We start from the raw sequence: 12,599 nt of genomic DNA on the forward strand, positions 1-12,599 counted from the left end.
ATCCAACTGTACCTGGTAAAAAATTCAGCCTTGAAAGTTTTCCATTGATCTGTGTGACTTGACTCATGAGAACTCGGTAAGTCTCGGGTGAAGTGGGGGTCATCTCCAAGCCTTACCTGGTCACTGCAGACAATAAATAGACACATACGTGGGGGGGGCACACATTGCTTTTCCCACTCTGAGCTTGTTGTTGCTACTTGCTTCTTGGCTTGGCTCAAAGCAATACGCTTTGTATGGGCCTGGGCCTGGCTTGTTGACTTAAGCTGGCCCGTGTGCTGTGCTGTGCTGTGCCAGAGAGGAGTGTTCTTGGCCCAGCCAAGGCCAACGCAAACTGAGGGAGGGAAGGAAGGTAAGTGTGTCTGTTGAGTGTGTGGCTGTGAGAGACTAAGTGTATGGTTCTGTTTGTCTACTTAAACGTGTTGAATTCTGCACAAACACACACACATATGTGATACAGTTAAACAGGGGGCAGGCTTCCCACTTTAGGTATAGTACCTGTCTCATAAAAGGCATTTGTCAGTGACGGTGCTTGTAAATTTAACAGCTTTAAGTATGAATGGTGTCCCTACACCTCATAAAATACCATTTTTAGCACATGTTTAGCACATGTTATGGCACATGCTAAAGTGACTGACATATTTATAGTGTCATCATTAAATTTACTGCTTGCCATACATGTACTACGGATGTACTGCTCGAGTAAAAGGGGGAGTCAAAAGCCAAAACCCAACCCCGCTACCCTCCCTCCCACACACACACACATGCGTGCACCGCACACAGGCTGCCCTGTTGATGGCAATCTCTGCTCTTCATTTACTTCTCTGTGGGCACCAAGTAAAGGCATGCCCAGTTCAACCTCTTGCAAAATAAAGCCTCTTAAAGTAAAATGAAGATAGATTAACCGAGCATCAGTGCTGTTCTCCCCTTTTTGCCTGTCCTCCACTCCCACAAAGTTTAAAGACATCATATCTGTTTCACAGGCAGACGGGAGGCGATAGAGAGAGCGGTGGGCTGTGTCGTTTAGCCTGTCTGCACGCGCTTATGCGCTCATTGGTGTACAGTGATGTACAACAATGGTCGGGCTGTTATCAATCTGGGCAGGTTTTATGATGGCAGAATGTGGCAGCCATCTGGTGTAAACACTGATAAGTTTCACTGCTGTCAGTGTGAAAGTTGGCCCTTTGTGAAAAGACGTCTAAAACACGCCTGTGGTGTTTTGCTCATCACATGCGCACTCTCATGCACCCACAAAAGGCTGCACCAGATGTAGTAAAAACGATGGAGTGTGGCGTATCACAATTGTTCTGGGAAGCTGAGGAAGGAAAATGCTCAATGTGAGGAAATGAGGCTGGATTGGATGGAGTATCACTGGGGTGTGTGCACGTGTGTTTACATGCATGTGCATGTTAGAGAGGGATATGAAAGGTTGAATTATCCCTGACTTCAGCTAACAGGCCCCCCAGTCTGTTTTTTCCTCATATCTGTGTCACTACGCATGACTCTTGGTGATACACTGTTAGTGTAACACTCCATAACTAGAGCAGAGGAGCAGGACTCCTAACACCTATTTAATAGGAATGAAAACGCCATTTCTTTACCTCCTCAGTCAAGCTGATAACATGTGGTCTAAGCTGGCAATAAGATGAAAACAAACGGCGCAGAAATGTTATTAAGAAACAGACAGAGGTCCATAAATCAGAAGCACGTCCCTGGTTGGCCCTGCTGAGTGCTGGAAACGAGGCTAATGACTGAAACAGGACACGACTAATCTTGTTATCTCTTTATCTCATGTCCAGACTGTTTGTGTGTGTTCATGTGTATGCATATGTGTGTTACCCCCCTCTTCCGGCCGTTTTTGCTGCAGTGTGGATATTATTATTTGCTTGCCCTGATTTTCTCCTTGTTGGTATTTTCTAATTATGCATAAATGTTCTGCCAAGTGGCCGCGTTGCCTTCGCTGCTCATAAACACACAGACAAGCACTTGACCCGTGTTTTGAGATCTTGGAGCGTAACACCTAAATCTCTCTTTTTTTTTTGGAAGATTGCTGTGGAGTGCAGAGGCTGTATGTCTCTGAGAGAATTTTCCATATCTGGTACATTCCGTTGTGATCTGTTTGCTCCCCATCCACCACATTCTCATCAGTGTGGAGACTCGGCCGCTTTTTTTCAGAAAGAAGTAACTTTTGTTCGTGCTCGTGTGTGCAGGTACACGTCGGCTTGCTGCTTTAAAGCGCACTTTTGTTCGTGTTGATGGACTCCAGAGTGAAGTTTTGAGTTGAGTGCGTGCGTGTGCGTGCGTGCACGCATTGAGGCTCACTGTGGAACTCTGCCAGGGCTTAGGGCTTGGCTGAGAGAATGCCTCAAACCAGTTTACTCTGGTTGTGTAGTGGGGGCGGGACAAGGACCTCTTAAAGCTCCAGGCTCTGTTTTTCTTAGTCTCTAACTGATTTTTGTGCATTAGGATTTGTATATATTACATACGTGGCTCATACGCACCCACTTCACTGCATTAAGTTTGACAGCTCTCTGTTTTCATGACTTAACATGAAAGTTTAAATCATTTCATGTGTGCACAAATGAGCACATGTGTGTGTGTGGGTGACTTTTTGGCCCTGCCTTAAATCATTTCCCCCACATTTCCCTTTCAAGGACAGTGGTGAAGATTGCCAAGTAGAAGCAATTGAAAGCGTGAGTGTGTGCGAGGCAGATAAGTTGTTCGCATTTGCAGGAGGATTCAGGTGGTTCTGTGACGGTTTGATGGCAGGATGCAGGAGCAATGCTCCTGGAGCTCGCAGTCTATGTGCTTTTGTTTGTAAATGCGCGTATGTGTGGGCTGTCACCTCAGGTGAGCAGTATAAATAAGATTTAAGATGGGAGTGGACAGCTCAGCATGGGGCATACTGAGCAGGAAGGGAGGAGAAGAAGCAAAGTTTCATGAACCGTGCAGAAGCAGAAGCACCACAAAGCACTTTCACCCTGGTGGCGTTTCATTACATCCTCGTATACATACACAGGCACATAAGTGCAAACAGCAAGTTGCTCTCATAGAATTGTTTATCTCTCTCTGCTTTTGCAACTTATTTGGTTGGTGTGTTTCATTTTTCCACTTAAATCATCCCTTTAGATAATTTGTGAGGTTGCAGACTTTAAAAGTGGCTTTAAACGTCTGAAACACTCTGATGCACAGTTAAACGAACAGCTGTGTAAAACTGATTTGTTCAAATCTACCATGTCGGGGTTGGAGCTGAAGTGAAGTTTCTTAATGCTGTCAATCTGTATGTGTGCTTTTCTGTTTTTTTCAGGAAGCCTTCAGGACATGCTGATAAGGAGGTGATGGCTGCCACTGTCCTTACCTCACTGTCCACATCCCCTTTGGTGCTCCACCCTTCCTCTGCATCCACAGGTAACACCGCTGCCCCCTCTGCTCCTTTCAGAAAGGCACCCGCGGCACTCTTAGTGGGAGCTGCTCCAGCACTGACTCATCCACTGTGGACACTCACTCTGAATCATGCCGAGGCTTACTCACTGTCAGCTCCGTGAAGCTGAGGAGAGTACACACAGCAAATCACATGCTGTTAGTTTACCTTGACACAGACTGAACTGTGGAGTAGATGTGCTAACCTGTGTTACACAGCGGAGGAGTCTTGCAGTGTTATTCACACCATTCTCTTATCTCCAGATACGCGCATGTTTAGCCAAGCCCCTGACGTTGTTGCTAGCTGTTGAGACCTGACTATCACCACAGCTCTTCTTGTTGTTTCCAGTATTGCTGTGGTTGCTATTACCATGCCAACTCTTCTCGCTTTTGATATTTCTTTTCAGAGTTTCAAAGAGAGGCAGCACAAAGAAGTTTGTTTCCCAGGAACGAACTGTTTGACAGAGCTGTATTAATTGGGACAAAGTAGAAGAAAATCAATCTTTGGCAGCTTTTGTTGTAGAATTCAGCATTGATTACAGCTTATCAGAGGATGCTGGAACTTTCTGAGGGGCTAGGCTTTATTGAATGCTTACATGACACAAAATATTGCAGAAAGATGTTTGATGTCTCGCAGCTTGGTGGAGCTTTATCAACATGTCTGTGAACATGTGTCTAGGCTTCCTTTTTTTCCCCAACAGTTTTTAACCTAGTTTTATGCATACTAATTAATATAATTTTAACATAACAATAAAAGCTAAGAAATCCAGTCAAACTGCAGCAGGACAATCTGGAGGAAGGTTTATCTAACTTTAGCTCTCATTTCCACATTATAAGCCGTGCGATAACATTGTCGCTCCAGAGGCTCGTGGTATTTGTGTTTCGTTCTCCCCTCTCGCTTCTGATGTGTTCGTGTCACAGCTGGCTGCATCCTTACCTCGCTATGTGTCTGCTCTTCTTAGTTGCACAAGCTTTTCATCATGGCATGCAAAATTGTGATGATGAAGCTGCTTGGTGATAGCGCAGAGCGACGGCAGACTCGTGGTCTGCAGAGAGGCATGCGCATCGAGCGGAGATAAGAACGACAGCACAGACTCTCACATTGAGCCGAATTGAAATGATTACACATGTATAACAGAGCAGAGCAGAGCCACAGTCAGAGATGCATAGAAACATGGATCTGTGGGATTTTTATTACGTTGAAATTAGCTATTTGAGTTCACCCAGGACACCGGGTGTTTCAGGTGACAAATAGACTGAGAGACAGTTTTTACAACAGGCCGTAGCCCTGTTAAATGCAAATGTGTGACACTATCATGTGTTGTTTCAGCCTCAGGCCAGGTGCAATAAACATATGTGCAGTACTTTTCTAATTCCTCACAATATGTGCAGCACTGACATATCCAATATGCCACACATCTTTATTTATAGCCCTGCCTGTCGTCCCTTCATTTGCATATATGTCTCTTCTTTTGATAAGCGCATGCCTTATTTAGTTATTTTATTATTTATCTGACATGTTTGCACCGGGGGGGAACTGTGCTCCAATTTCACTGTGCTTGTGTGCAACTGTGCAATGACAATGAAGTATCTTATAAAGTCTCTTAATCAGAGCTGCTGCAGCCTCGCCCCCCCGCCGCGTGGCATCACCCCGTTACTCCAGCAGCCCAGAACGGACGAAACAAGCACTGACCGACGTTTTTCACCGCACCTTTTCAAAATTCTGGTGATCTTTTTTTCCCCAAAACATCTGACATTTAATCAGTGCCCGCAGACAGACTTTGAGAGTTCGGACGTGTTCTGTATAACACAAATCTCAACGCTCTCCTTTTAAATCCTGCATAAAAAAAAAGAATCAAAGGTCTTCATGTATGATTGCTGTAGGTTTACATTAAAAGTTACGTTTTGGGATTAGTATGCCACACATTATCCCCGTATTTGGAGCTTAGATGGCACTTGGGTTAGGACACAGTCCACTCCAGTGTCCTTTTAACTCCAACAAATTACACAAAATCTTTAGATGCAAACTAATATTCACATACATATTCATATGACTTGGGATTAAGCTCCATCTTTTTCTGGAGGTAGTAGTTTAAATCGATTGCTCGTCAACATAACTTACATGAAGCTTTGCTCCATTTTGTGGTTTTTATTTTTCATTTCCCACAGGGAAGGTCAGATCAAGCCGGCATGATTATCGTGTCTGAGGTTCAAGTCAGATTAAGGTTTATTGGACGTGTCAAAAGGCTAAATTGTACAGAATAGGTTTGTGATGCAATATTCAACAACATAATATAGTACCTTGTCAAATACATTTTTATGTTTGGATTCAATGTCACTTGGGATAGTATTTACTAAAATCCATAAAATGTATGATTTAATAGCCTGGAATTAGGTCAGAACTGTCCCAACTGGGCCAGTAAGGATTTTTTAGATGATGCATACTTAAAATCCTGTTCAGGATTTGTTCTTTTCTTTATTGTAGACTGTGTTCAAATGTAAAGCATCCATATAAAACTAACTGTATCTGTAACTTTCAAACTGCAGTCCCGGAGCCAGTCAGCAAGACTTGGAAAGAGGTTCTGTCTGCCAGCTACAGCAGCTCAACCAGTGGCAACTGGAGCTGGGATGCCAGCGACCAGTCAGTGCCCTCCACGCCGTCCCCGCCACTTTCCAACGATGCCAACAAGAACTTTCCGCTCTCATCCCAGGGTGATGATGTCAGCGAGGACGTAACAGAGAGCACGCACTTCATGTTTGAGGACCCCATTCCCCGGAAGCGAAAGGTAAAAACGAACGCTGTTACCGGGGAAACGTGAATAAAGTTTTTCTAACCTTTTTAGACCAAACATCGTATTAGATAGACATCATGAGGATTGTACCAAATCCGTATGTGGACATACAAATCTGATGTGCTGTCGTAGTTTTTCTGTTCGTGACTTTGTAAAAACACGGCCTGCCATAAACATAAAGGCAGTCGCTCTCTGCTTGTGTGGAGGAAGTTTTGTCTTTCTCTTTCCTGTCTCTCATTTTGCTTCTGTACTGTTTTCAATGTCGGGAAGCTTTCCACACTTTTCAGTGGTGTCAGGGGAAGAGGTGGGAAGGTCTGTGAAGAATGAAGGAGAGGAGTCAGATGGGGGAGGGATGAGGTATGGGGTTGAAGGGATGCATAAAAATGAGGGCAGAGTGTGTGTGGAAGGAAAGGAAAGGAAAACTGATGCTCGAGGCAACAGCAGGAGAAGAAATGAATCTCAATATATCCTCCAGCCATGTGCTCATATACTACTACATGTGGGAGTTTTCAAATCAATGTCCCTGGAGTGTGTGTGGAAAGACATACATACATGCTTGTGTGTTATTAGTGCTGTTTGACTGTGTATTTTGCTGTTATTTTGGCTGAAGTTTTCGCGGTGTGGATGACACATGTGCAGAATGGATTTACTGGGAGCCGGTTCATTTCCACCGGCATCTATTTCTATACGATCCATCAGTGCAGCAGCAGGAAATCCTAGTTAACCCATAAATTATGAAGAAAGACCGCTGCGACAGTTGAAGAAGATAAGATGTCCCTTAGAAAACCAGCAGAAGCAGCGTTGTGTTTGAGTGATGTAGTTACTGTACATTACCTCATTTATTGCCACTTTGAGGGGATGATACCTCTCTTTAGCAGAAAGTGCAAAAGTTACGCTGCCTTGTGGACATTATGGTTTGTGGGCACAATGATCCGTGTGTCAACAAAAACAGTGGCTTAACTACAGCTTTTTAAACCGTTTATGTGCAGCTGTCCACTCAATTGTAGGCAGTCTGATTTTTCTGCAGGCGGCGAGTTAAGAGGATTATTAGACGAGGCAATCAGCAGTCTTACTGTAAATATGTTAAGATGCAAGAAAAAGGCTTAGAGAATTAAGTGATTTGTGATTGTTAGTGGAATTAAAAACTAGCTTTGCAGTGGACTTTTTATTGTTGTTTTAAACAGCATATATGCAAACAGGGATTATCCAGCACTACGTGAGGAGTTAATAGCATGTTGCAGTTAAGTATAATGAGAGAAAGTGATAAAAACACTTGTGCTGCTCTGCCGTCCTCAGGCTCTCTGCTGCTCTTCCTTCCTTTTTCTTGGCCTGTTGAAGGATAATGAAAGTACACACCCACTGTCTTTCATTAGCAGCGGTGCAGGTCGCTGCCTGCTCAAGGGACAGCTGCCAGCCCCTGACATGTGAAAAATGAAATGAAATAAAACCACATGCACTCTATCCATCCATCTCCTCACCGCTTGCTTAGGAATCGAGCAGGTTATCCTGTGTTTTTATGTTAAAGCGGATCTCAGCAGGACTGGACATGATTCAAGGCCTCGTCTCATGTGTTTGACAATATAGGCACTTTTGGCCTTTCCACCCCCACATCACTGAAATGTTCCCAGTGCAATAGATCCTCACGCCAACCCTCAGCATGTGAAAATAGAAAGGAGAGACCAAAATAGTGCATTTGTTTTTCATCCCCACACTGGCTTCATTGTCTCCTCTCTGCCACTCATGTTTTCTTTCTTTTTCTTTTCCTTTACTTTGTTTGTCTGTATTGTCTCATAATGAGTTTCTGTTTTTGTGTTCTCGCAGCTCTAATTACTCCTTAATGAGGAGTGTGAGTGCAGTTACTCTCAGTGTCTCACAGAGCCCCTTCTTTTGGTTTTATTTCCATTTTTTTCCGTCTCTCAGGGCTGACCACTGATCTTTGGCTGCTGATGAGTTAATAATGTGTCACAGGATCATTGAGAACATGTCGTTTATGCTTTATGTTCATGCTCTGGCCTTGTTTGTTGGTTTCTGTGACACTCGCCTGTTGTTAGTTCAGCAGTCTTTTAACTTGGTTTTGGGAAACGCTTTCTTCCAGAACTCTATGAAGGTGATGTTTAAGTGCTTGTGGAAGAACTGTGAAAAGGTCCTCAGCACTTCCTCAGGGATCCAGCGACACATTCGCACCGTCCACCTGGGGTGAGTTGTTAACAGCGTAGCATCACACACACACACACCCACACACACACACACACACACACCCACACACACACACACACACACACTGTTTCAGCTGCCTCCAGCAGCTCTTCAGCTCTCCTGTTTGACCATTTCTGAGAAAATATGATCCCATCTTATATTTACACCGTAAAATGTTAGAAATACACCACTTTAGTTCATTTTTGCATGTTCAGTGTCTTCTTGGTGAATTCCTACACATACCCACACACACATGAACCACCACCAGCCAGTAATATAATATCTATGAGTCACACCAATAATCTTCATACTTCAAAAAGAGTCTTTTCTAATTGTCGGAAGATTTCTGGTTCTTTTATTTTGAGTGACAACGTGACATTAGTGTGGAAAGCCTGTGCGGTGACATAATCCTGCTGAGTTGCTGGGTTTTATCAGTTTTTTGACTATGTTGAATCTGTCTTTTCCATTGCTAACGTACCGCTGTGACTTGGATTCACTGAAATCCTCTTTTTGAAGCTGATTCATCATAGATGCTGTCTATGAGCAAACGAATAGTTCCTGGAGTCACTTTGAGGGACCATCTCAGTCCCCACAAAAATGTAATAATGTCAGAAAGCTTGAGGCTTTTTTCACTTGTTCAGAAAGTTCAAAAAGAGGTGTCAGAAGCTTGTTAGAAAATACCAGACAAAGAATATTGTTAGACTTCGGGGGTGTTTTTTAGTTTCTTCCTTTCTGTTATCTGCAGGCGACGGGGGTTGTGTGTCACTGTGTTGTTCATGAAAGACAAACGCACCTAACCCCCCATAAACAGGAACACACACACTTATTTGTAGCAAACTTTAGGCTCGATTGATTCTGCTGACACAGCATCAATCCATGTGGTGACACGCAGGGAAAAGTACGTTTCGTTGAATCGATATCATAAATGGTCTTTGTTTGTGTTTCTGTGCTTTCCTAACTGTGTTGATGATTTGTTAATCTCTAACTGAACGTTAGGAGGCATCCAGGGTTAAGTTTATTATCACAGTAAAGGACCAGGTGCACAGTTTCTGTCAGTTAGTCCCTTGGCTTTGTGATGGAACCCAGACACACAAAGGCTTTTACTGCCCCCTGCTGTTGGAAAAGCAAACCGGTGTTCTTTCGGTGTTGTACAGTAATATTGCTGTGGCTTATTTTAAACGGTGGCTTGTAATTGTTTTCATTACCTCTGAATGCTGTTAATTGGGTGTGTCCCTGCAGGCGAAACAGTGATTCAGACTACAGTGATGGCGAGGAGGACTTTTACTACTCAGAGATTGAAGTCAACATGGATAGCCTAACAGAGGGCTTGTCCAGTCTCACACCTACCTCCCCCACCACAGCCGGTCCTCCGCCCATCTTCCCTCCCATGCTCAGCGATGTCCCTCACTCGGAGCACATCAGCATGGATGGTTCGCAGAACCATGCCCCTTCATTGCTCAGTCAATCAGCTCCCTCCACACTCTGCCACATCCGCACTGACCATGCCTACCAGGTAATTCACACACTGCACAGGTCACGGTTTGAGATGCTGCTGCAGAGCCACTGAACGGAAGATAAAACACTAAAGAGCCTGAATGTTACTCATCCAGGACTCACTTATCATGCAGAGATCTGTGCAGTATGGGAGAGAAACAGCTAAACTTTCTCACAAATATTAACACATGAAAAGTGAGGCCAGAAAAATGTTTCGTAGTTTGTTTTTTTCTTTACATTTGAAGTAAAAAATGAGATTCAGTTCTGCTTAAATTCCTGCTTCCAAAACCTTATTTGAACGGTTTTGTGCTATCTGGGTTTCCATGCTTCCTCCCTCGTCCCCACCTCATCCTTCCTCCTTTCATCCCTCTTCTCCTCACTGCATCAGTTCATGCATACGCCTCATTTACTTGGGCTTGGTGGTAAATTTGAATGGTCTCAGCCCGGGAGAACACCTTTGGTGACAGTATGAATCTTTGAAATATTATGAATTGAATTTTGTCCTTTGCAGTGGTCTCAGGTGGTACTGAACTCTCAGTTGCCCTGACAACAAGGAATACAAATAGAAATAGATCCTTCTATAACCCACAATAACTACTTCTTAGGATCATTTCCTTTTGCATTATGACGTATGCTTAGTTTTCTGTTGCTGCTGTTCTTTATGTAGTTTTATAAATGATGTCGTATTCTGCGAGTGCCTGCTTGTTTTAATAAAGTCCCTCCATTATTATTAAAGCAGATGCATGATCAGCATTCATTTAAAGACACATTACAGGTTCAAAGCTGGAGAAATGCCCTCCATACTAACTGTCCAATCCATTTCTACTGTATTCTCCTCTTGTCTGTTTCTCTCTGCACATTTCCTGTCCCTTTTTGTATCTGTTGTGTCCTCTCCTGGCTGTGTGGGGTGGTTGTCCATGTTCCAGGCCACCGCTCCAGTGAGTATCCCAGTGGGTCCTGAGCTGGCTGGGATAGGCAGTGGTAATGGGATCGGGCCTGGAACTGGGACTGGAAATGACATCAGTGTGTCGTGGCAGTCTCCTCCTGTCATTTTTAAAGGCATCCCGGTGAGTGAGGCTTTGTCTCACGGCTTCTTATCTCAGTCGTCTCACCTCTCATGCTGTTTTCACTTGCAGCCATTTGAGCTTTTTGCCACTCTTTTTTTTCCCCTCTCCTTGCTTCTTCGAAACCACAGTTATTTAAAACGTAGAGGCCCCAGTTCATCTATCTGCAGTACAACTGATCCAAAGTAGTTAACCTGTAACTAAAACAAGAAAACTAGCTATATTTGCATGCACTACAGTAGATATCTGTTCCCACTGGTATTTTTGTGCTGTGTTGCATGTTGTTCTTGTATCATAACAGAAGTAAAACATTTAGATTAAAATGGCTTTCTAGATTAATATATAATATGCCTAAAAAGTCAGTGACTGAAATGAAGTGAAGGAGGCCTTGGCTCGAATAAGAGCATGAGCTCATGGAGCAGAAAATAGTCCTGCGGATGCTGTAACACCCGTAGGCACGGAACAATTTAAAGATTTACACCCCAATCAAACTAATTCAAAATCAATAAAACAGCAACTATTCAACCACATCATGGACAGAAAAAAAATATATCTGTTGGCCTTTATTCATGTATTTAGACGTCATTTCACCTGGAGTCTTGCTCCCAAAGACTAGTTTCCTCACTGTTGTGACGCAGGGAGCTGCAGGGCACACATGTGCTGATGTCTGAGCTGCAGCAAAGCAAAGCTGGATGTAATTTCTGTAAATGTGTGCCTGCTTGCTGACGGCAGAGGAAGCTTCTTGAAGTTGCACAGTTTAGAGCTCCACGTGGGGACTCTTTACTGCCAGTAATATAGCACAGGCACATCAACAACAGCTGGGGAAGAAGCGAGAAACGTATTCCAACACGTGAAGCGTCTTTACATGATGTGCAACAAGTCAATGCTGAGCAGAGGCTTTCATTTGAGCCACCGATAGTTTAGAAGTTACATTAGTAACAGTGAAGGCTTTCCTTATGGAGACAGAATGAAGGTTGTGTCTTTATGAGCAGCGAACTGCATCATAAGCCATCATTTCTCTCTGTTCGGCTGTGTTTCAGAGCAGGCCGACTCTGTGAGGCTTCCCTTCTCAGTATATTATTGACACAGAACTGTTTTCACATCTTTGCAGGGCCCCGTGACTCATGTTCGCACTGTGAGCATCGGTGAAAAGCGCCAGCCGGCGGCCAGCACACACACCACTGTTAAGAACCACACTTTGATAACGCCGGCAACTAAATCAACACCAGGAACCAGGTAACACCAGGAAACAGTCGTTTGCTTTGTGAGCCGTGTCGCCGGGGTTGTGTCAAGGCTGATAGTGGGGTCTGTAGAGCTCATGTTATCTCAAGCAATCAAATATTCCTGATGCTAAAATGTGTTTTTATTTAGTCATTCATTTATTTCCAGGATTTAGTTTCTTTCTCAGTCCCTTTTCCCTTTGAGTAGGCAGAGTTTTCCTGTAAATTTGGTAAAATCAAATGAAGTTGACCGCGAGCCCGATTGTTTGCATCGTCATCCATTATAAGATGGTTGACATAATTATCTTTGGAACAGTGTATTATAGGTAACAGTGTACTGATGATGGGCTTTGAATAAAGACACGGGGGTGGGGGCGGTTTTAGAAATCCTGACATTATGAATAGCTGGCTGATGA

The 12,599-nt window shown here is 43.7% G+C and overlaps 1 protein-coding gene across 2 annotated transcripts in view; it reads left to right on the forward strand.

Annotated features, from left to right (window-relative positions):
- The window catches only part of slc2a4rg (SLC2A4 regulator), a 38,133-nt gene that overhangs the window by 19,772 nt on the left and 5,762 nt on the right, over positions 1-12,599 (forward strand). The window contains exons 3-8 of one of the 2 annotated variants that reach the window (XM_072366597.1): positions 3,305-3,405; positions 5,965-6,203; positions 8,305-8,405; positions 9,645-9,918; positions 10,826-10,966; positions 12,075-12,199. In XM_072366597.1, coding sequence (XP_072222698.1) covers positions 3,305-3,405; positions 5,965-6,203; positions 8,305-8,405; positions 9,645-9,918; positions 10,826-10,966; positions 12,075-12,199 — 981 coding nt within the window. The remainder of the gene's footprint in view (positions 1-3,304; positions 3,406-5,964; positions 6,204-8,304; positions 8,406-9,644; positions 9,919-10,825; positions 10,967-12,074; positions 12,200-12,599) is intronic. The other variant, XM_072366598.1, reaches the window with a different exon arrangement.

This window comes from Leuresthes tenuis, unplaced genomic scaffold (assembly GCF_036924035.1).
Source record: "Leuresthes tenuis unplaced genomic scaffold, fLeuTen1.0.hap1 SCAF_16, whole genome shotgun sequence".
Taxonomy (NCBI): Eukaryota; Metazoa; Chordata; class Actinopteri; order Atheriniformes; family Atherinopsidae; genus Leuresthes; species Leuresthes tenuis.